Here is a 23,237-nt window from a genome sequence, read left to right as displayed (position 1 = left end):
AGATGCATTTCCAAGAAGCAATAATGTAACAGAAAACACTCTTTCCCTCCAGGTTTAAATAGGAAATTTGACCCCAAGTAAGAAGCAAGGTGGGAGTGAGAGGGGCCACACTTGGGTGGCTGTGGGTCTGCACTTCAAGCTAAATCAATTCTGATTATTTGCAGAGAGACAGGACAGATCTGCCCAGGCTGTCAGTGACACACCCAGGCGACACTCGGGATATAAACATACCACCTGCCCCAGAGTCACTCACTCTGGATTTTTTTGATCCTAGGCAATACTAGAGGTGAAATCTGAATATCATCCCTCCTTAATGCTCAGAGGAATAGCAGTGAGTCCAAAATGTTTATTTGGATTTGGTTAGGCATAAAAAAAAAGGAAGAAAAAAAAAAAGTTATTTAAATTGGCAGAAACATTCCTTCTCAACAAGGAAAACCACCCAAAGGTGAATGATGGGTCATTCCAATGAAAAGAGACTGAAACTGTTCAGTCCAGTAATTCTGAAACTGGTGAATTCTGGTTACTTGCAAACCCTGCATTTTTGGCAAGTTCATCTAACCCCCTTCAGTTCTCAAAAGAACATAAAGCCCCTGCTTACACCTGCTTTGCCTCCAGCAGTTCAGCATTTTTCACTTGTTACATTTTCACTTGATAACCACTTTCTGGACTGAGGGCTTGAGAACAAAATTTGGTGATCAGAGATTTTTTCCTAGACACAGCTTGCATTAATCAAGTTTTCTGTCAAAGAACCATAAAGTTCATCGTGTGTGAACACACCAAGAGTCCGTATGAAATTTTTATTACTACCTATTGTCAAAGTAAGACCAAAATGCTCTCCAAAAGGAAAACCCTGTAACTTGTAAATAAAGTTTACACTTCTCTGAAGATCAAAGAGGAAACAATATAGATCAAAAATAATCTGCAAATTTGGCCTTCATTTTCTCCCAGCCAGCAGCATTTGGCCAATATTTTGTCCTCTTTGAGCAAGTGCTATTAAAAAGAAAAAGAAAAATGCTTGCCTTATAGGAAGTGCTTAAATAGGAAATTCACCTTCAGATAATTTCCTGCTTGTTAAAAAATTAGCTTTAGCAGAGAAGGGAGAAGTGGAGTGGTGAAGTGCATGATCATGTCTCTTCCTCATGAACACCTTTAGGATGCTGACCCAAGAAGAGCAACTAGCTACCAGCTGAGGTCATGATGATGGCTGATTTGTAACTCTGATACTAGCTACTAAAATTGAAAAGGAAAGGGGAGTAAAAGCAAAAGAGGTCACAGTTCTGTAACACTGACAGTAACACACAGATGATGGGTGCTGTCAACATTATAAACTATATACAAGACGAAGCAGGACTCTTGCTTCCCCCAAAGAACGTAACAACAGCAACAAAAGAAAAGGTGAACAGAACACAGTTGGCACCTTATCGAGGGGATGAGGACAAGGGGCTCCTCCTGAACGTTACAGGCTGAACTCATGGCAGTCCAGAGGACAGTCCACCTGTCTGAACACAGATCCTCTCCCCCTTACTCATTAAATATTTAGTGAAGACCAGGCCAGTAGCAATGTCTGACGCAACCGTGGTGCTAGTAAGACGTTAATGAACGCCAAGTTTTCCCTGCAAGGGAGCACCTCACTCCAGGAAGAGGTGGGGGTGAGTGGGGATCCAAGGAGTGCCACGTGTAGTGCCAGCCTCGGGGCACCTTCTCGGGGGCAGTCAGTTGGGGAGGGTGTCCAGCCCCAGGGACGCCGCGTGCTGCTTCGCCCGGAGCCTCAGGTTCTCAATGCTCGTGGTTTTACTGTTCAGGCTCGGCAGGGAGCTGGAGGCCTGCAGGATGGGGGAGGACCAGACCTGCTGAGCGTGGGACAGCGACTGGTAATAGGACTGACAGTGCAGGGAGCTCAGCGGGGCCATGTTGACGTTCATGCCCAAGTAGGGCATGGCAGACGGTGTCCCCATTTCAAAGGAGGAGTAATGGACCAAGTTGTTGGTGGCTGCCATGTGCTGGCGGAACTGCTCCTGCAGGCGGAAGAGGCTCAGGGGCGAGGAGGAGTAGGAGTGAGTCTGAGCCAGGCCACTGCTGGACGAAGGCGTCACAGTCGCGCTGATAGGGGACTCTGCAGCAGGAGACAGAGGGGATGGGGGTTATTCCTACAGGCTGGATAAGCAGGTGCTTAATCATACCCCAGAAAGGTTTGGGCAGCAGCATGGGCTTGTCTCTTGCACCAGAGGGCAAATGAGAGAGGGTGTGACAACTCACGAGAACTAAATACATGCCCTTCCCACACCTGGCACCTCAAGAGTGTAGAAATGGGGCTAAGCTCTGCTGCTGCTGGGCACTGCTCTCCCCAAGATCTAACCGCAGCAAAAGGTCTTTGCTCTTTCAGTGTTCCAGCTGCAGTGGACATCCTGCCCTCTGTGGGGCCTCTTCTGTGCTGAGGACAAGCCTGGGCAGCCTATCCATGAGCACCCACTCCACAGGGAATGTGGGGCTATACCCAACCACCAGCATCCCCCTTGGAAAGGGGTCCTGACCACCAGCCTGCCAGGGTCTGACACCAACCCCCATCAGGACACTGCCCCTCACCTGCTTTTGGGCTCGCTCTCTTGCAGTTCAAAGTCTTGCTGTCCACACCAGGGCTCTTGTCCACTTTGGCCTCATCCAAGGTGCTCTTGAACTCCTCCTCCCTGTCGGTCTGGTCCTCGGGTGCCGACTCGCTGGCAGACTGCTCCGACAGAGTCAGGTTGAGGTCAGTGCCCACCTCGCTGGGGAGGCTCTGGACCTTCTCAGTGTCCGGGGTGGGAGCCTGGGTCTCCAGCACAGGGGGCTCCATCTTTCCCTCACTGTGGCTCCCCTCACAGTCCTTCTGCTTCTGCAGCTGCTCCTTCTGCAGGCTGCGCTGCTTCTTCCGGAATTTGGCTCTCCGGTTCTTGAACCAGACCTTCCGTGCCACAAACAGCAAGGGAGAAAAAACAGTGAGAATGCTGCTCAGGGCCAAATTCAGCATCACTCAGCCTCAGAGCTTCAGGGGAACCACAAGTAACGAGGTGCTCCAAGCCCACTGTGCCCAAAGGCCATTCCACTTTGCTGGACCTTAGAGCTCGACTGTTTTCAGTGAATCTACAAATAATATTTCAAACAGAATAAAAAAATATCCAGCGTATATTGATCCTTTAACGATTCTTTAATCTACTGATTCTTTATGGGCTCCACTGCTGATGTTTTTTGGGTTTCTTTAGGTTTTTTCCCCTAAATTGGTTAGGCAGCTCATCCAAAAAGAATGTCTTGCAGCTGTAACATCTGATGACATTACACTGGCTAACAGTCTGTTAAGTTTCTAAAACCATTTGGTTATAAGTGTATCAAAACTATGATGGCAGCACTCAAAGTAAGTCATTTCAGGCATAGGCTTTTTTCTGGGAACTGCATTTAGGAAAGGAGGAGAGAATCTGTTATTTTTTAACCTAAATCAGTAGACATGTATTAGAAGAAATATATTAGCAAATCTTCTTTGTTGTTTGCTTGGTTAGATAAGGGGACAAACCATTCTTTAGATCAAAATGCATTGATACTTATATAAAAGAACTTATTTTTTTCCACAACTTTTTCTCTTCACAGTTAAAAATATTTGCTTTTAAAAGACAAGAACTGCTTCACCAGCAGGTTATGAACTAACACACTTCACTAATTGAAACTAAAAAGCAAACAAAAACAAAAAGCAAACCCAAACCTTGGCCTGAGATGTTACAAATATTGACACTGGTGGAAAAGAGCAGCTGGAATTACTTGGGTCTTTACTTTTTTGAGAAAGCCAGAAAAGCCTCACAAATAAATAAATAAATAGACTTGTGTTGCTGTTTCTAAAATTTCCCCCAAAGAAATGTGAAAGAACAAATGAAAACCAGTGTACACTTCAGACAATCCTAAATTTAAAAAATGTGTGCATGGATTAGAAGTTTCTTAAGCAGATGTATGACTTCGGATAATTTTATCCTCCCTGCCCCTGCCTTTGACAACTTTACTGCCCCAAAATCTTTGGTTCCACTGGAAGAATTCTGGAAGGTCAAGGGAGCTGTCAGCCCGCTGGGAACCTGGCTGTGTTCTTTCAAACACCCCCACTGGCAAACCCCCAGAATATCAGTACCTGGACTCTGGCTTCAGGCAGGTTTGTGCACATGGCCAGCCGCTCTCTCATCACCACATCTGGGTAGTGAGTCTTCTGGAAGGTCTTCTCCAGGGCCTCCAGCTGCTGGGCGGTGAAGGCCGTGCGACTTCGCCTTTGTTTGCGGTGCTGGGACCCATAACGTGCCTCCAAAATGATGTCTTGAAATGTACAGCCGTTGGAAGACAAGGAAAGTGGCCAATTTAATTATTGGAATTTGTACGCTGACAGTCGAATAAAGCACTCACTAGCATCAGACAAAACTATGGAATGTTTTTTCCATTGCTTTGGAGCTAGTAAAACACGTACATATGGATTTTACCGGTTCACTGAGGTGTCCAAAGAGATAAAATGATAGCGGAGGGGTTAAAACTAGATGACCTTTGAGATCACTTCTGGCCCAAACCATTCTATGATTCTAAAAGCCTGTTCTGGAGAGAGAACCTCTTCCTGTGACAGCTGTGAAAGATGTTGAGACTCCAGTGCTGAATTTGGCCGAAATAACTCAACCTGCTCCCGCATCAGTGGGGCAGGACATGCAGATGCCCAGACCCTACCATGGCACAAGCACCTTCCAATAAGAAACACAACTAAAAATGATGTGGGGGCATTCACTCTTGTACTTCTTTAATATCTTGTGCATAGCCCACTGCAGTCCTCAAAGCATGATATTGGAGAGTTGTTCTGGGCTCCGGTTCAGAGAGCATTTAATCTCATGTGCTTTTGTGCATTTTGCTCCAAAGCACATCCTTCTGCGAGCACGGACACTCTCCAACATCTGGGGTGGAAACACCAGCCAAGGCCACGTCCAGCCCCACTGGTTGCAAGCCCAGAGCTCGTGTGCTGAGCTCTTCTCAGCAGAGCACCTACTCACAAGGTCTGACTTTGCAAACCAAGCTTGGAAAATTGAGGGCAGAGAAGAAATTCAGACTGGGGAAAATCTGAGGCCAACAGTAAAGGGCTTATTATTTTACCAGAGGGGTTATTATTGCACAACAGTTAGTGGGAGTAGAAAGATCTTAAATCAATGAAAATAAGTTACTCGAAAATGAAAAAAACCCACCCTTTATTATGCAAGTTGGGACATGCTGTGCTACAGCCCTGGAATGAAACAGTCTGGCAAGAGGTTTGCTCTCATAGAGGAAATGCAGAAAGAGCAGTGTCTGGTATCATTTTTAATTCGGTTAAGAATGTGACTTCCAGTAGAAGGGAGGAATGAACACACAAGAAAACAACATGAGAGAGAGAAAAGCTGGCACTATCAGCACACGGAGCCCGACGAAGGCTCTGGCTGCTGTTTGTTTGCGCTTTTGTCACGAGCGTCGTGACACGAATCCAAACAATAAACAAAAACCTGCTGTCCCCCAGCACCACACAGCCAGGCCTCAGACCCACTGGCTAAGGAGCGTAGCAAATCAGCTTTGCACTGCTCAAACATTCCCCTTCCAAAACTTCCAGCTGTTCCATTCTAGGTCAGCACTCGCAGCGCCCTTCTGGGGGATTGCCAAAGCTGCGTGGTTTTGGCAACCTGGCAGAGATGTGATCAGGCTAAAGGTCTTCAACAATATAGTGCTGGTTGCATACAAGAGAATTTTGTGTTTGAGGAATCAGAGCTCCTTGGGAAGTTCAAATGCTGGTGATAAAGCTGCCCCTGTGGAGGCCGAGGGACCAGCCTTGTGCATCCAGGCACAGCTCACAGAGCAGCCAGGTGAGGAGAAGGATATTCAGCACAAGAAATGGAATTGAAGCTGCCCCGAAACGTTTTAAAAAGCTAGCATTTGTGTTTCAAGTACACGAAAACAGGAGAAAGGGCACTGGTTAAGCACCCTACCTAAACACCCTACCTGCAGGCTGGAATATTCCCAAATTTCTAGAGCAGAGGTTAGACCTACCAGCTCCCCAGAGGCGGCAGCTCATGCATTAAGTTTGGCCACTCCAGCGAGAGGCAACCAGCAATTATTTTAATGTTTTAACTATGTTTTCAGGCTTTGTGCAAGAAGGAGAATATAAATTGCAGGTGAGGGTTTGCAGTTACCACCAGAAACCTCTGTTTTCTGACTTAAGGTCATTTGCTTTTGTGCTACTTTATTCTGACTGTCCCTGGAAGGCAAATGAGATCTATAACCTGCACTGAAAGATATTCAGGAGTAACAGAATGTGAGGCAACTGCAAGGGAAACAGCTCATAGGTATATAATGCCTACACTGCCAATGATAAGCAGACGAGGGGACTGTGGGAGTTAATTTGGAAAGTCTTCCAGGTTGGTTATTAATTTTAAAGATAAGAGGTCAGGAAACCAATTGAATCTTCCAGTCAATAATATGAGAATAGTTTTTAAATTCTTTTTTAATCTTCCTCTGCTTTAGCCTAGTTAGGGCCAAAGACATTAAGTCCTCCATGCTCTACTCTAAAAGATAGAGATCACAAACATCTTTCAAGAGATCCTTGCAGCTAGAAAAGGGGCAGCTTGGGACCCAGGGTCTGCAAGGTACATTGCAGAGTTCAGGGCCATCTGCTCCCATCTGACAACCTGCATAATGAAAAGGGGCAGGGAACAAAGGGATGGATGACCAGGACAAAGACAGTGCTCTCCCCATCACTCTGCAGCCCAGCAACAGAGCCAGGAGAAGAGTCTAGGTCTCTTTGATTCCATTTTGGTTGCTCATTGATGAGGACAGTGACTCCTGCTCTGCCCTGTGCCACCCCAAAGATCCCACAGGCCACTTAGAACCATACTAAGAAGGTCACAAATAGCAGCTGGGTAAGGGAACATTGCTGCCACGAAGATCTGACAGCCAGCTGTGGCTCACTGATCCAAAGAGTCCAAGACCTTCATCATCATGCTTTTGTGGACTGCCCACCTTCCTGAAGGACCTTCCTGAAACTTCTGCATCCTTATTTTGGCTTAAGCTGTTATTTATTACGTTTAGCCCACCACAGCTGTCTGGACAGGTTATTTTTCCCAGCTACTCTAGACTGGAAGGAATCCCTCTACAATTATTTTTTTTAACTTTAATATCAGACAACTAGAAAGCTATCCTAGAACAGATACATATTTATAGGCAGTCAGGGAAGATAATTCCATTCTGGGGAAGTTTCTAGAATCACAAGTATGGTAACTTTTTTACTTTATCTTCCATATACTGGTTGTCAGGTCTGCTTTGCATCACTGCATCCATGTCCTGACCAAAACAGTGATGTTGCAGCTGGTGATCACTTGCACTGCAGGAGCCTTTGATGATCTCAGCCAGGTCTGGATGTTTTGTGGCAGGCTGAAATTCAGAGCAGATATATGTGCCCTACCACACCAAATAGACTCAGGTCTCCATCCATTATTTCTGAGCAATTACCTCTACCAAATCATAAAATACTGTCTGGGCTTTGCCCTCCCTATTAATGAGAGCATCACTGCAGCACTGTTACAACCATGGCTGAACACAGAAAACCAGCTCAGATGCTCTGGACAAGCAGCTCCAGTCCTGCTGCCCCACCATCAGTGGTTCTGTGTAAATGACACTGCCTGGGTAAAGTCACACGTGACTTGATTTGAGCTAAAAAGCTGTTTTGTGGAAGGCAGCAGGATCTGCAGGAAAGTGTCACCCAAGGCAAGGTCTAGGATCCCCAGAAAGAAATAATTCAAGGTGAACCCAAATAAGATACAAATGAAGATCATCTCCCAGAGAGAAAAAGGGGGTTTTAGGAAAGAAGTGGAAAATAGCTGCATGAAGGGACAATGGGGAGAAACAAGCTATGGCCCGGGATGGCAGGAGGTGGCCGTCAGGGAATGCAAGACCTGGGTGCCTGAGCTGGGGAACCCAATTTACTTTGTGATCATGTTCACTCTGCCCTTATTTACTAACAAGAAAGGGAAATCCTTTGCTGTTTTTTCTTCACTTGTTAAAAGACTTTTTAGTGTATTTTTAAGCCACTCTTTTCAATCCCATATAGTGGAACCACGTCCCATCTCTCCTGAGCTTCCCAGCAGCCGGAGGCCAGTCTGTAGCAAGGAGGGGAGATGTCACCTGAGGGCTTGGCCACAGGGACAGTACTGAGGAACACACCATACCCCGTGGCTCTCTCACACTCCAGAAGAGTTTCACTCAATGCAGGCAATTATTTTTGTGCTGGGTTTTTTGGTTTCTTTGTGTGTGCGGGTTTTGGTTTTTTGGTTTTTTTTTTTTTTTGGGGTGGGGTTTTTAGAGCCAGGCAAGGGCACTTGCCGTGAGTTGTTCTTACCAGCCAGTCTCTCTGCCAGGGTGAGGGCGTGCACGGAGGGCCGGTAGTCGGGGGCGTGCTGGGCCTGCTGAGCTGCCTGCTGGTGCAGGTTGTACATGGCGCTCAGCGAGTTCATGGCGTGCAGCGAGTAGCCGTTCACTCCATAGTGCTGCATGGTGACATCAACCTGCAAAACAACACCCACAGGACACAGGCACTTAGGGACCTGCTCTTCCAGCAGCCTGGTGGCTCAGCACACCTTTGGAAATGCTGAGCTCAGAACTGAAGTGCTGCATGCGAGGCTCGTGCCAGACCTCTCGGCTCCAGCAGGTTCTGGGGCAGGAATGGAAATATCTTCTGTACACCTGAAACACCAGCAACACAAAGCCAGCTTCCAAACTCAAACCCCAGAATCCGACTATATCTCACTCATGCCGATCAAAATATGGGAAATTAATTTTTTGTGTACTACAACACAGTTTAACATATTACAGTGACTTTTAATGCATTGTCCTAGCTCTATCCCAGGGCTAGCTGGGATTTTGCCCCTGTGACTGCCTACAGTGGACTATTTGTAATCCCAGTGCTGGAATGTCAAATAATGTTTCTCATTTGAACTCAGTCATTTACAAATTGTTTCCATTCATTATTCATTTTTCTAACAGGTCTTCTTAAGAAAACACAAATGATGCAGGGAGGGGGAGTGGGAAAAGAGCATGTGGTGAAAAAGAAAATAAATCTGCACCATAATAGCACCAAAAATGTTATGGCTAAAGAGGGAATAAGGTTTGCAATAAATACCGACATTTCATAGCTCAATAGCAAGGAAATTATTTCAGAAACCTAATGGCTTTTTTTTTTCTAGTGTGGGCTCTGCTTGAAACTTCAAGCTCTTTTTCCTTACAGACCATCTGTAAAACTGAGCTAATATTGATCTCAAAAGCCAAGCAATGCTTCATTCATCCCTGCTGTAAATGACTGAGGGCCTCCAGGATGTCGTTTCTGCAGTTTGTAAGACATCAGAAAGGAAGTTGTGAAACATTAGCCACAAAATAAATTTTTTAAACCACCGTTTACATCAACAAGTCACCATCTGGAAAGTCAGTGCAATGAACAAACGCTCAGGGAAAGAGGGTCAGCTGGACTAACTTAAGGAAAGCAGACATCTTTTCAGGCAGCCTCTTAGAAAACAATTTAAACACTGGAGGGAGGTGATGATTTCAGGAGAAATGCCCATGGTTTTAGGAGGAATGTGATTCATTGAACAGTCAAAATTTGGAAGAACGATTATCTGCTGTATTTTCTGTACTGTGAAAAGACCTTCATATTTGCCTGTAAATTATTTGTACCAAGGAGCGACAGACTCATGGTGAAGAGGCAGAGATGGAAATGAGCTGGTGCCACTGCCACTCCTGCTCTGAACTCCTGTTCTTTCCACCTTGATGTAAGAGGTACAAACATGAAGTGACCTCGTGTAACAGCCAGAGACCAAGCAGGAGTTCATTAAAAAGCAGCTGAATTTAACACAACAGGGTCTGGGACATCTCATGGCTTCACCCTCACAAGCATCTCTGCACTGGGGAGCCCAGCAACAGGGAAGGGAAACATGCGGCTGAGTTTGGTCAAACACTTTGCCAGCCCAAGGATGACACTCATGAATGCGAGCTCTGGTTCTGGGATTGTCTTCTCAAGGAGGCTGCAGAAATTACGAACCCGTAATTTTGGAATTTAGCACTCTGCTTCATTCCTGTTTCCCCAAGTCCCTCGTGCTCTGCCACTGCATCATGACAGGTCCAGGTGTGGTGACACCACCAAGATCTGATACACACCCTGATGCCAGCTTCATCTGCTTTGTGTCTGCCTGCTCACTCACTCTGGACTGACTCCCCATTCTTCTAAGATAAAATGTGAAAATGGACATTTTCCAAAGCTCACAAGGATGCCATAGCTCTGCTCTAATAGAGCTTAGGGAAGACTGAAGCAATGACAAAACCGTTTGCTGGTTCTCTGAACAAGGTGATTGACTTCACACACCAACAGATTTTTGGCTATCTTTTCTATTTTCCTCACAACGGGGATTCACAGCGGAATTACAGCTGTGATGCTGCTTTCTGGGACTGCAAAGTTTTGCTGCTGGTGGCACGTGTTAAGGGACATGTATCACTGACATGGCCACAGAGGACATCTCCCATCACGTGGGAAAGACCGACCTGTGGTGCAGCCTCACCCCATCGGTGGTGTGGTTCATTTCCCAAGAGCATCATATCACCCAATAAAATAGTTCACTGCCTCGCTGTCACAGACAAGGGCTTTTCTGGCCAACACAGGCAGCAAAACAGAGATTTGCAACTTCATTCTGCCTCCTCCCCTCTCACCACCTCACTCGTGAACCAGCTGGCTGGTTGCACCAGCTTTGGCCAGCGGGGTAGAGGTCTCAAAGCTTATTAAGTTCCTGCGTGTTTCGTGAAAACCATCTGAGGACACAGAACCTATTAACTGCCCTGGGCTGCTGCCAGACCTCTGTCCTTAATGGAGGCTGGAGAATCCACACCGGGGCTCAGCCTTGCCAGGAGATACGTGGGAGGCCAAGTGTCTTTGACTCCCAACTCACAGAAATGCCTGTTTTTCTTTTCTAATCCCCCTTGCATGTCATCGGCTGTGCAGCAAGCTGGCACATTAAAGGAAAAACAAAGAGGGAGAGGAAGGGAATTTTCCCATATCATACAGTCCTCCAAGGACACTGCCAGGGGTGTTGTGTCTGGAGCCCGGTGTTTCCACTGAAACACTTGCTCCAGGAATATTTTGGTGGTTTTGATTGTTAAAAGATGGTTTTATGTGTACATTTTTGGGTGGCCTAGAAGAAAATGCATTAAAAAAAAAAAAAAAAAAAAAAAGAAAAAAAGAGAAGGACCTCATGGAGATGGACTCAGGATGGGAGTCAATGCCCATCAGAGCTTTGGTGATAAGTGCCTGTTACACTGCAGTGCAGGCAACAGGCAGAACTTCCTACTCACTTGTGCAGCAAATGTATCATCCCAGATCCCGTATAAAAAATGAGGGAATTTACTGAGCGAGACGGTTCAGCCGGGTAAGCAAAGTTAACCGAGACCACAAATAGCTCCTGTTTAACTGTCAGCTCCGAGCTCACTCCAACCCCAATAAATTAAATATTTAAAAGACATCATGCAGCAATTTTTTTTAATGGAGAAAGCCATTCATCAAGCCACTGCTGTGTTTCACAAGCTGTCGAATAGTGCTTACACTGGTTAAAATAATCTTTATATTTCATTAAGCAACCAAATAAGCTGATCCCTTCCCACTGGCTGTATGGATGGTTTTAATTTTCAAAATCTGCAAATGCATCTTTTATGTCTCTGCGTGGCTGGAGGGCCTCAGGAACAGCCACAGCCAGGAGGAGGATGAGAGCAAAGTTTGAACTCCTGCTTTCTTCAAGGGTATGGGCTTAAGCAGCTGGGGATAAGCTGGGAGGGTAACAGGGTCCATCCTGAAAGAAAGGGGATTCCTCATCCTGATTTTGTGCATCACCGATCACTGAAGAGTTAGGACCGGCGAAGAAAGGAGATGGAAGCTGAGGAAAGGTGCAGGAAAACAATAGGTGGCAGAAAAATGCCCCTGCCGGGAGCCTGTGGGCTGATGCTGCAGCGTTTGCTCAGCACAGGGGTGGTGGATGCTGCGGGCAGTGCCTGGGCTGGCACCCCCTGGGCCGGTGGTCTCTCCCTGCACAGCCCCTCAGGGCAGCAGCAGAGACTCTCCCACCCCCAGCATCCCAATCCAGCCCTCTCCCAGCTCCCCACATCGCTCAGCACTGGCTGTGAGGTCTCCTCACATGCCCTGCACCAGACCCTGCCAGGCTCCCACTCCTCCTGTCTGTACAATCCTGGTATTGCTACTCCCGTGTCAAAATTCCTCCTATGGCTCGCACCTCTCGTTTATGTTTTTGCTATGGAAGGCTCATGGATGCTGTGCCTACTTTTCTTCCCAAGCCTGCAGACTTCTCAGACTGCTGGGGCTGTGTCCTGCCAGGATCCAGCCTCACAGACAGCACGTGGGATTTCCCCTAGCTGTAACTGCTGCTGTCCATGAGAAATCCAGCTTTCTCCATTCCTGCACTGCTTTGAGGCCAGGCAATGCAGGATTCTGCTCATCCCAGACTAATCCAGGGACCCCACCACTCTGTACTCAGCTGCTGCTGTTCAATCTGATGCAGAACAATCTGCACATTCACCAGCCAGAAACAGGAACCCTGTTATCCCAGGGCAGAGCTGCACTGCCCCAACCAGCGTGGCTCCCATCCATCCCTTCCCAGCACTGCCTCGAAAACCTCAGGTTCCCCCGAAGCTATTCAGCACAAAAGTGCTGCAATTTATGGTGCACCACGTAACAGCATGGCATACAGGGGAGATCTGACCCTGGGTTTTAATATTCTCAGCTTTGTACAAAGCTTTAAGTTTCCCTATTTAGCTGGCAACTAATTTTGTATAATTCTGCATGTAATTCTGTCCTGAGAGAAGATGTGAAGAGAGACCCATGCATTTCCTCACCAGCTGAAAACTGCTTGTGTATATGTGGAATTAAGACAGATCTGAGAACAATTTAAAAAAAGAGGTGTTGAAGTTTTCTGAAAAGTACCTGGCAAGAAAACATCCATATTTTCCTTTCTATCAGGAAAAAAACAAACCAACAAATCACCAAACCAAAATCACAAAAAAGACATTTGCCTCTCTCAAGCAAACTCTGTCAGGTGAAATGAGGCTGGATGTGGGACATGCAGCTTTACAGGGGCTTTGGACCAATTCTTCTTATCCCGAAGAGTGAGTCATCCCAAATTCAAAGAAATACTGAGACTAAATTCATTGACCTACACGAGACACTCAGGTGCCATCATGAAGAACAGGGTAATAAATACGAGTTAGAAATATGGAATGATTCCTAGAGAGTTCAAGAAGAGGATGCTAGTCTGACTGGTCTGATGACTAGTCTGCTAGTCTGATGCTTTTGACTGGTGGGCACCATGGGGTGTTTCTTTATCACTTCATCAAAGCTGTCCCCAACATGAGAGGGTTGGTGATGGTAGAGAAGGTGTACGAGGCTTTCTTTACGTGGGAAATAGGCTGTACCAAAAAAAAAAAAAAAAAAAAAGAAAAAGGGAAATAAAAGAAAAAGAAAAAAAGTAAAATCTGGCCTTTGCAAAGTCACTATCAGAAGGGAATTTCAACAGTGTAATTCATTGCTTATAGAGAGATTCACCACAGATGCATTTAAAGTTTGGAAGAGCGTGGCTCAGCCTCGGGTCTGTGCCCTGATGCACGGCACAGCTTGAGCACAAGGAAAGGATCAATTAAAAAAATCAAGCATGAAACAGAAGTCTGGTGCACTTGACTGGCATTCAGGGTTCTGCAGGTGACAGAAAAAAATAGGAGTAGCCCTGTTAGGTGAAAGGAAGGTTGTGGTCCTCAGCTTAAACACTTGCAAAGGTGCTACAAATCACTGCTGGTGTTTATGCACAGCACAGTAACCCACTGCTCACTACTAACAGGGAAAAACAGCAAATGGTTTGTGCTGCAACATCCTTTCCCCCTTATTACCACTGGCAAAAAACATCATTGAAAATAGAATCACAGCAGAATATTCCCCCTCACCTCCCCCGGAGCTGTTCTGTGTTATGATTTCATGCTTTAATTCCTTATTCAGAAACACTTCAAATCAGAAAGATAAGTAACAAATCTTTGAATCTGTGTAACTCACATTCTAGGAAAGCAGGCTCACTCTATAGACAGACATTGGGTTTATATGTATTTGGTGCTAAATGAATTACATACCTGGGGGGTTATGAATAAATGATCTTAGTGAGAGGTTTTCTTCAATCTTTTTTTTAAATATATCCCTAAACCTTTTAGATATATAAAGGCCCAAAATAATGTAAGCTAGTAACTAACACGTTATAAATCAGTTTTGTTCCTCAAGTGAGATTACTGAATATCTAAGGAAACAATTTCACCTCTGTAGTGGATGAAATATCAATAATTTGAAATACTGTAACACATCAGAGTTTCTCATTCAATTGTCAAAGTCTGAGAGCAGCATGCACTATAAAAACAGGTTTCCAAAAGACTTATAAGGAAATAAGGAACTGAGAATAGCTCCCAAAAAAAACCCCCGCAGGACTCTGTATTTCGCATCTTCCTGAAATCCCTGTGAATATTCCTGGTTTTACATAAAGTTAATTTCTAAGTGCAGAGAGAGATTGTAACTGAGCAGGATCTAGTTAAACCTACGTGACAATGCACTGAAAGCCAAACCTGACCAATTACACCAATTCTTGCAGGTCGCACTCAGCTATTCCTAGTGACCTCGGTGTAAATAAAGAGATATTTTATACAAATAAGGAGATTTTTTTTTCTTAAAACCAGGAGGATTGCTAGCAGCTGAAATCTGGAAATACTTCCAGTTAGGGACAGCGTCACCAGTTTTGGGAAGATCTTGTCAAATAAGTGACTCTGAGGCTGTGCTGATGATGAGCACAGCAACAGTGCTTGTAATGCTCATCTATCTGCAGTGGAAACATAACAGGATGCAAGAGGGCTCGCAATTTTTGTAAAACAAACCGCAGAGCATCCTGCTGAGACAAAAAGTTTTGTTGCAGGACCCTAGAAATTCTCAACACCAGGTTGTGAGCAGCTGAGGTAACAGGCCCTGGCTGGCAGGGGTAACTCGCATCATTTGCTGTGATTTTTTTTTTAAGGCTTTTGTGAAATCATCATTTTTCACCCAAAAGATAACGGAATCGAGTGACTGATTAGACACTTCCTGGCAAAAGAGTTTCCAATGCCTCTGTTCACAGTGGTACAAAATAAAGAAAATAAAATAAAGACATCCCTAAAGGCTCTGCTTTTGAGTGGGGGCTAAGTTTCATTCAGGGCTCGGAGCCCAGCAGCTTGCAGTGTAGAGCCAGGAGTGGCATCACTAAATATCACTGTGGTGCAAAATCCCTTGCTTGTCATAATTTGCACGAAACAAGCAGTGCTGACAGCTGAAACCAGGACAAACCTCCCTTGTCCCATTCAGAGCAGCACTCAAACCTCAGTGGAAGCTCTGGGAAATTATATCAAAGTGGAGCACTTTCCTGGAAAAAGAAAAGCTCTTGATATCAGTATCACTTTGACTCTCGTTTCTCATCTCATTCTGCTTCCAGATCAGTCAGCAACAACAACAAAAAAATCATGCATTTAAGATTTCCTATCATTAACAGCAGAATGGAAACTGAACCCTGCAGCCCAGCTCTGCCACGGCTGCTGCTGCAGGCTGCACATCCGTGGATATGAAATGCGGCCGCATCCCGCTGCAGCCAGGCTCACTCGTTCCTGTGCTGCCCACCTGCTCTCCCCTCTCCAGACCTTACAGCATCTCTGCCTCTGGACTGCCCTGAATTCAGAACCTCGAGTAATCCTAAAGCACCCTGCAATCAAACTGCTGGATTCACAAACTGCTTAAAGGGTTTATCTTTGGTGTTTTTATGAAAAGAAAAACAACAAAGTACCTGCTCAGTCCTTTGCCTCGCTTCTGTGAAAAAGGCTTCCTTGAGAAGCATCATTTTTTTCCCCTAACACTGGCAAAGGGAATTTTCCAAACCAAACTCTGCCCTTTCCCAGGGCTGCTGGAAGCAAGAAGGTGGCTCCCTGCTTGCTCTCTGCCCCCAAAGCAGCTTTTGCCTGCAGCATATTTGATTGCAGATTGTTCCCATGTGCAAACTGACTGTCTTCGAAGGCAGCCTCTTGGGACTTCTGGTTCAGGAATCTCCTGTCCCTGGAAGATGGAGCAATATCCTGGAGGATTTTACCCATGACAGTCTCATTAGGAAGACAAGGATCTACAGTTCTGTGTCAAAATACGTTTTTAAGCCTGTGACCCTTCCTGTGTCTATCCCAAGCACTACAACCACGACGCTGATCCGACAATCTAACCCTGAGCCCTAACAAGGGAGATCAAACCCTGCAAGAAATGCACAGATAAGCTTTGTAAAGATTTTCTGAGGCAGTGTAAGACATTCCCAGCTCCTCTCCTGCTGCTCCCAGGTGCTGCAAGCCCGGCAGCCAGGCTGGCAGGAGGGAATGCAGGCTTGCCCTGGGTACTGCCTGAGCCCAGATGCTGAGCTCCACGGGCAGGCACTGGGATGAGGCATGCAGGGTGGGTGATTTCTCCCCCCACCCCCACCACTACTCATCAAGTGGAAAGTAAAAAGTTGAAGCTGTAAGTTCTGGGTGTTCAGCTGAGGGAGTTTGGTATGCACATGAGGAGGGGAGCAGGGTGTCTCTGTGAAATGCAGAGGTTTCTGCCACACCACTGGAGTCTAACCCTGCCGGCAAAAAAGGACTTTCCCAGGCGCTCTTTTAGCTGATCAGATGGAGGGGTGGGGAGGTTATGATGCCAAGTGCAATTCTGCTCTAAGGTGATTTTGAGAGATAGAAAGAGCAAGCAAAACTTGAGAGCAACAGAAGCTGAGAGCTGAACTCAGGATGTTTCTCCAAGTTCAGCTGGACCCCACCACTGCAGATGATTCTTGCAGCACTCCAAAGAGTCACAAAACATGGGATGGCAACTGCTCCTGCTCAGACTTAAATCAGCTATAAGGCAAATTAACAGACAATCCTACTTTGGCCTAAAAGGGAAAAAAAAATCCTGAAAGGCAGGTACACAAGCTGCCTGCAACTGTGGGGGGCTTCTAATACCTTAAAAGAATAAACCAGAAGTTTTTTTCTTCTGCAAGTGGTAACACAAATGTTCATCCTACCACTAAAAAGATGCTTGAGCTCAGTGGCTTTGACAAGGATGGGCTGGGGTGGGGGAAGACTTGTGCCTCCTTAAAACAGGGCCACAAACTGGAGTTAGGGCAGCAGTGCCAGGGGCTGGGGAGCACCACGGGCACATGTAAGGCTTCCTTTCCCGTAAGCGTCTGGATCCCTGCGCCGCATTCAGCGCGGCCGCCAAGGTAAGCAATGTATTTTGGCCACCAGCAGGTGATGTGTGCTCTAAAGAGCTGTGTGCTGTAAAGCGGGCAGAGCTGCTAAATGTCTGCTGGGTTTTGTGGGGAGGCTGAAGTCCCTCAGCAGAGGCACGTTCACCCACCTCGGAATAACACACGCCAAGAGCTCCCAGAGCTGCTCCCTGCTCACTCTGCCCAGCACAGCTGGAAACACCAGGTTTCCACAGCTCCCTTGGGAAGAACATTTCCTCCCTGGTGAGATCCATCAGCTTGTCTCCCCCAATACAATTGTGATTCTTTCTCTGGAAGATCCTAGTGGAGCTCCCAAGCATCACAGCCACACTTTCAGTTTTACAGCACTATTTCTCAAATCAGTATTTGCTCTGGCCATACAGAGGCTGCTGTTGGTCCTAAGAGAGCTGTGCCAGCTACCCACAATTATTTATCCACCCACTCCTGGTGTAAATATCTATTTCCCTGCCTTTGGAGAACTGCTGGATCATCCTGCTCCCAGCCCTCCCTCAGAGACTCTCTCCTTCCCATGAGCTGTAATTCCACCAGAACTGCTTTAGGAAACGGAAGAAGTCTGATCCAAAACCTAATGAAGTTAAAAGGAAAAAAGAAATCAATTTCAATAACTCTTAAGAGTGAAATAAACTGACGGGAAAAGACCGGGTTTGGCTAACCCCAGAGCACCATGAATTAACTCTTGACTATTTGGCTACATTTCCAAATTCTCCACCAGCATATTTTGATGGAAATTCCCCCGAAGTAGGTTAGTTTATTAGTAGCTGTATAGAATTGGAAATTTGGGGATTTATTGAACTCCTGTTCTTCAGCATTTTTCCAAATGAAGCAAGGTAGCTACAAACATTCTTTTCAGACACAAGCTCTAGAAACCAGCACTCAGCCTTTTGAAAGGGTTTAAGCCCAGCTGACATTTATCAGTGCCTCAGTAGAAGCATTTTCAACTTGACAAGCTGAATTTTGAGATGCCCCTGAAAAACCACTGGAATCTAAGAAAACATGGACTAGTTCTAGCAGAACACTTTACCCATAGTGTAACCAGTAAAACCAGTAGGGAGCTCTATCAGAAGAGCTGGTCCAGCACCTTCTCTGCAGCAGCTTTGTTTCATCTGGGCTGGTTGTGAAAATGGCAGAGTTAAAAGAAACTGCTTGCTCCGACTTCTTTTCCTCTGATTTCCCTCTTTCTCAGCAAAATATTCTTTTAAAGGATAAAGACACTGGGAACCAAAGCCACTGCACTCTACAACAGTATTGTGCAAAACTTGCCTGGCAAAGCCTGCCCTTCTCTCTGATTTGTGGGCAGCTCCTCTGACTCTGTTTCTTTGGTGCGGGCAGCAACACTGGCACTAAGGAACAGCAACATCTGCTCCAGCTCTGTGAAACAGAGAAGCACTTTCTGATTCGGCAGTAAGATCACCTCGTATGTGTGTGAGCATGAGGAGCATCTCCCATTTAGACATGAAGATCCCTTTAAATTAGTGGGAAAAGCTGGAAGGCTGATCTAAACCATTTTTCTGTGTACTGGTCGTACAATTTTGGGTGTATTTTTGCATTGACTATGTTGGCACAATTTAATACAACCTCTCCTCAGTCACGGGGTAACTCAGGGTTGAAGTCACTCTTACCCTTTCAGGAATTTTGTGCCCATTGGAGCTCTTAGTTAGAATGGAAAAATTGAACCTAGAAACACAATCCAAAAGCCAAAGATTGTAGGTCCAAGTCTCTCTGTCTGGGGCAAAAAAGGAAGTAGGATTGACTTGCACCAACTTACTCATGGGTGAAAAGTGAACACGGAAGGGATAAGCAAGCCAGTTCTGAGATGTGGTCAGGAGAAACACAGAGCAGTGAGAAACTGCAGATTTACTCTCTGCCTGCCACTGCACGGGGGCTGTGGGCCAGGGAGGGTGGAAAACCTCTCATCCTCAGGGTGAGTCCCACCCTGCTCTCCCTGGAACACGCAGGGCAGAGGAAAAGCCTGATCTGCACTAGGGCACTCCGTGAGGCTCAGCCTTCGTGCTTCATCGAGAACGCGACCCACGTCCTGCAGGGGGATGAGGTACCCAGCAGGGTCAGCTGTCCACGGCTTGGAAACTCAGGGAGGAGAGGAAAAAAAAAATCAGCAGATATTGTTTGAAAAGCTGGGGAAGGTGGGTGCTGAAGGTTACCCCCGCAGCCCTCCTCGCTGAGCCCCGGGCAGGCTGGGAAGTGACCAGCGGCTCCCCCAGCCTGACGAGGGTCTCACCCGACCCAGCTACGAGCAGACTTCGCTTCTCTTTTGCTTTGTGTTCTGTGCAGAGGTGAGGGAGGGAGAGGGTAAATAAACCCCAAACCCTCCAGCCCTGCCTTGGGGGAAGCGGGAGGCTACTTCAGACAAAACTGTTATCCATTAACATCCAATTATCACTTGGTCCAAGCCATTAATTATAAATCAGCCTCCTAATTGGGATAATTAGCTCTCTGCTACTTAATGTAGTATGACTGATGCGTTTGGAAAGAAGGTAATCAGTCCATTTGTTTAGCGCTAGGCGAACAAATCCAACTCTCATGGTTTAATTTCAGCCTTCGCAGCGCCTTCCCCCCTCGGCCCACCATCAGCATTCAGAGCTCATCGCAGCTCCGTTAATTGTTTGGGAATCACGGCAGGGATGGGCACACGCATCTCCGCGGGGCTTTCGGGACAGCAGCCCCCAGCCCGGGGATGCGAGCGGACCCGGCCCTCCCTCGAGGGGAATTGCTGGGATTTTGGGGAGGGGGTTAATTAGAGGGGACGGCTTTGAAGCTGAGCGCGACCCCACAGTTGGGATCGTTCCGGAGGAGCGAGGGGCTCCGCTCCTCTCATCCCCCCGTCACCTCGGCCGGGCCTCGCCTCTAGAAACCATTTCAGGGAGAACGGAAAAACTTTCCTCTTCATTTTTCCCCCCCTTCTCCTTTTCCCCACTTCCCCTGGATGTCTCATTAATGCCGGCTGCTCGGCGAGCCGCCGATAGCTGCGGGACATGATTAGATATTTATTACTGTCATTTACATGGAAAACTTGAGCTAACCAAGTGGAACTGGAGGGGGCCGCCGGAGGGGACGGGATGAGGCGGAGCGGGGACATTTCTTTTTCCCCGGCGGAGGCGGAATGCGGGACACAGGCGGAGCGCGGCCGGCTGGAGCAGAGGGTGCGGGGACAACCCCGCAAAGCCCCCAGCCAGGGGCAGGGCTGTGGGGCCGAGCCCTCCCCGTGTCGGCGGCTGCGATACCACCTCGCTCCGGCCGCGTTTCGTTTCCAAAGGCAGCGGGCAGCGCTCGGTGCGGGACTCCCACCGGGAAACGGGGGATGCTGCCCCCTCCCTCCTTTCTGCTGACGGCCTCGCCGAGGCGACCCTCGGGGACACCAAGGACCTGTCCCGAGATGCGCTGACCCCTTTACCCCGAGGGGCCGGAGGTCGCCGCCTGGAAATAAATGGAAAGCGCAGCCGGGAAAAGCCACCGACCGCGGGGACAGGACGGCTCCGTGTGGGGCTCTTCTTGTCCCTTCCCTCCCCAGATAAAGGGACTGGCACGGCAAGTGTCGCAGTCAAATCCCACTTCCATCGGAGGAAAAAACGTCCCCGAGGGCCTTCCTTTGGGCTAGAGCATCCCGTGTGTCCGGTCCCCCGCAAGGATGCCGAGAGGTCACCCTCGCCCGATCTCCTTGCCCCCTTGCAAGGGGAACGGGTCCCGGGTGCCCCGGGCAGCCTGCACCGAGTGGGGACACGGACTTTTTTCCGCTCAAGTGCTGGCCGCGGCGGAGCACAACCCACCCCCCTTCCCTATCTGTTATCCCATGGCCCGAGGGGTGACTCTGGCGGAGATGTATGAGATCTCTTGCGGTAAAAATATGCACGCGAGTCCCCATTTGGTTAGCCCTATAATGGAGGTGTAAATAGGTTTCGACTGCGAAGCCCTTAATTTATCAAGAAGGGCTGACAGCGCAGGTCCGGGATTTATACACCCCTTAAAGAGGGAGAGCGTGGAGGGGGGCCGCAAAGACCGGCCTGCCAGCTCCTTACAGGGGGGTCCCCGTCCGTTTTGCCGTCCAACCTCGCAGGGAGGTGATGTGGGGGTGCGAATTATCCTAGAAAGGCTTCCTAGCGCTGCCGGCATCTTGCCCTCCCTTGCCGTCCCTTCCGCACTCAACTTCCAGCCGCACCAGAAAGAAAAACCAACCCGGGAGCCACCCCGAGCGGGGCCATCGTCCCCGGACCCGCTCGGGGCTGTTTCTGCCCTCGGCAGCTCTCCCCAGGCTGCGCAGCTCACTAAAACATCATTATGTAAACAGGGGGAAAGTTGCGCTCTCCTCCCGCGGAGCCCGGCTGGCGGAGGGATGCGCGTCCCCCACCATTCCCCGAGCCGGGTTACAAGCCTCGCATCCCCGCCAGCTGCCTGAACCCGCACCGGAGCGGGCCGGCACTTGGAGTCAATAGGAACGAGGCCCCGAGCTGGTAGTGGGGGTTTGCATTATTTTTTTTTTTTTTCGCGGTAGGTTTGTTTGTTTTTTTTTAAGCGCGGTATACTTCAAAGAAACAAGGAAAAAATAAAGAAAAAGAAAAAAGAAGCAAAGAGGGACGGGAGGACAGAGAATTAGGGCTGGAGCCCTAACCCGCTGAACCCCGGGTCGGGTTTCTCCTCGGCTGTGCGCGCATCCCTGCCAGCGGTCCCTGTGCCGGCCGCACATTCCCCCACGGACAGATTCCCTCTCCTCGCAAGCAATCCCCAAAGTCCCCTTCTCTCCCCGTCGGCATCCCTAGCCCACCCGGAGCCGCGCTGCCCGGGGGTGCGGGGGGGTTCTTACCTGGGGCGGTGGGGCAGCCTCCCGGCCCGCCGCGGCAGCGGGGACACGCGTGGGAGCGCGGCGCTGCGCCCCGGCCCGCCCTACTCCATCCGCCCGCGCTGCCTGCGCGCTGCCTGCGCGCCCGGCGGAGCTGCCATCTACCGGGAGTCAGCATTGGAGAAGGATTTTTAAAAGGAGCTTCATAGCGACCCGGGAGCTACCCAGCAAGATTTTCAATGGTCCTCCACCCTGTCAATCAAAACGGGGCTGCTGGTACACCCCCCACCCCCCCAACACTCCTTACTAGTCATTTACTCCAAGCCGAGGTGTAAACGCCTAATTAAATCCCTGGAAGCGGACGGGATGCCGGTGGAGGGAGGAGGGCTAGAGCCAGGGCCGGGGGGGTGATGGAGTCCGTCAGGCACAGGGAAGGGAAGCCAAGCCGTGCCTCTCCCCGCGCCCCCCGCTTAGCACCGCGCTGGATCAGACCCTGAAGTTCCCCTGTCCCCCGACGGCCCCTGGGTGGTGATGCTGGTGGGGGATAATCTCCCAGCTTTAATTACAGAGCCACCGCGGCCCCCCACCCTCCTCGTGGCCGCCTCGCCGTCCCAGCTTTGTCCGCTGCACCCCTCGAGTACTCTTTAGAATGGGGGGGTTGGGGGAACGGACACGGTCACAACACGGAGAAATAAAATAGGAGCGGTGGCAGGAGCTCAGAGCAGCGTTGGGCGATGGATTCGCCGCCCGCCCCGTCGGGAAAGCTCCGCTGCGGCAGCCGGGAGCGCACGGGCGGCCCTGCCGGGCCAGGGGAGCCGGGGAAGGCAGAGGGAGGGACAGCGGCCAAGGGGGGACACCGCGGAGCTCCGACGGGCACGGAACGAGCACTTAACTCATCTCCCCGCTCATGATTTTTATTTTATACTTTTCCCCGAATAACTTATTTTTCTTCCTTTCGGTATGTAAAAAGTGGAAAACCAGCTTTTGCTTTCCTTGTATTTAATTTTCTTTCCCTTTTTACTCTCTCTGCGGGATTTTCG

General features: G+C 48.4%; 1 protein-coding gene across 1 annotated transcript; it reads right to left on the bottom strand.

The window, feature by feature from the left end:
• Positions 1-1,200: 1,200 nt before the first annotated feature.
• DMBX1 (diencephalon/mesencephalon homeobox 1) lies at positions 1,201-22,348 on the bottom strand. Its single transcript, XM_038144466.1, has 5 exons — positions 22,222-22,348; positions 8,396-8,561; positions 4,142-4,320; positions 2,584-2,938; positions 1,201-2,113 (listed from the first exon to the last, which is right to left on the bottom strand). Exons 2-5 carry the CDS (start codon positions 8,547-8,549, stop codon positions 1,713-1,715), a joined length of 1,089 nt encoding a protein of 362 aa, XP_038000394.1. The 5' UTR covers positions 8,550-8,561; positions 22,222-22,348; the 3' UTR covers positions 1,201-1,712.
• Between the last annotated feature and the right edge of the window lie 889 nt (positions 22,349-23,237).

The sequence above is a fragment of the Motacilla alba genome, chromosome 8 (genome assembly GCF_015832195.1).
Source record: "Motacilla alba alba isolate MOTALB_02 chromosome 8, Motacilla_alba_V1.0_pri, whole genome shotgun sequence".
Lineage (NCBI taxonomy): Eukaryota > Metazoa > Chordata > Aves > Passeriformes > Motacillidae > Motacilla > Motacilla alba.
Note: the sequence above shows the minus strand (reverse complement) of the source record. Positions and strands in the feature narration are given on the sequence as shown.

Coding starts and splice junctions, on each gene's coding strand:
- DMBX1 (XM_038144466.1), bottom strand. CDS start 8,549: ATGCAGCACTATGGAGTGAACGGCTACTCGCTGCACGCCATGAACTCG. Junction 4,321..8,395: donor CCTGGCAGAGAGACTGGCTG/GTAAGAACAACT, acceptor GTACATTTCAAG/ACATCATTTTGGAGGCACGT. Junction 2,114..2,583: donor GAGAGCGAGCCCAAAAGCAG/GTGAGGGGCAGT, acceptor CTCCTGCTGCAG/AGTCCCCTATCAGCGCGACT.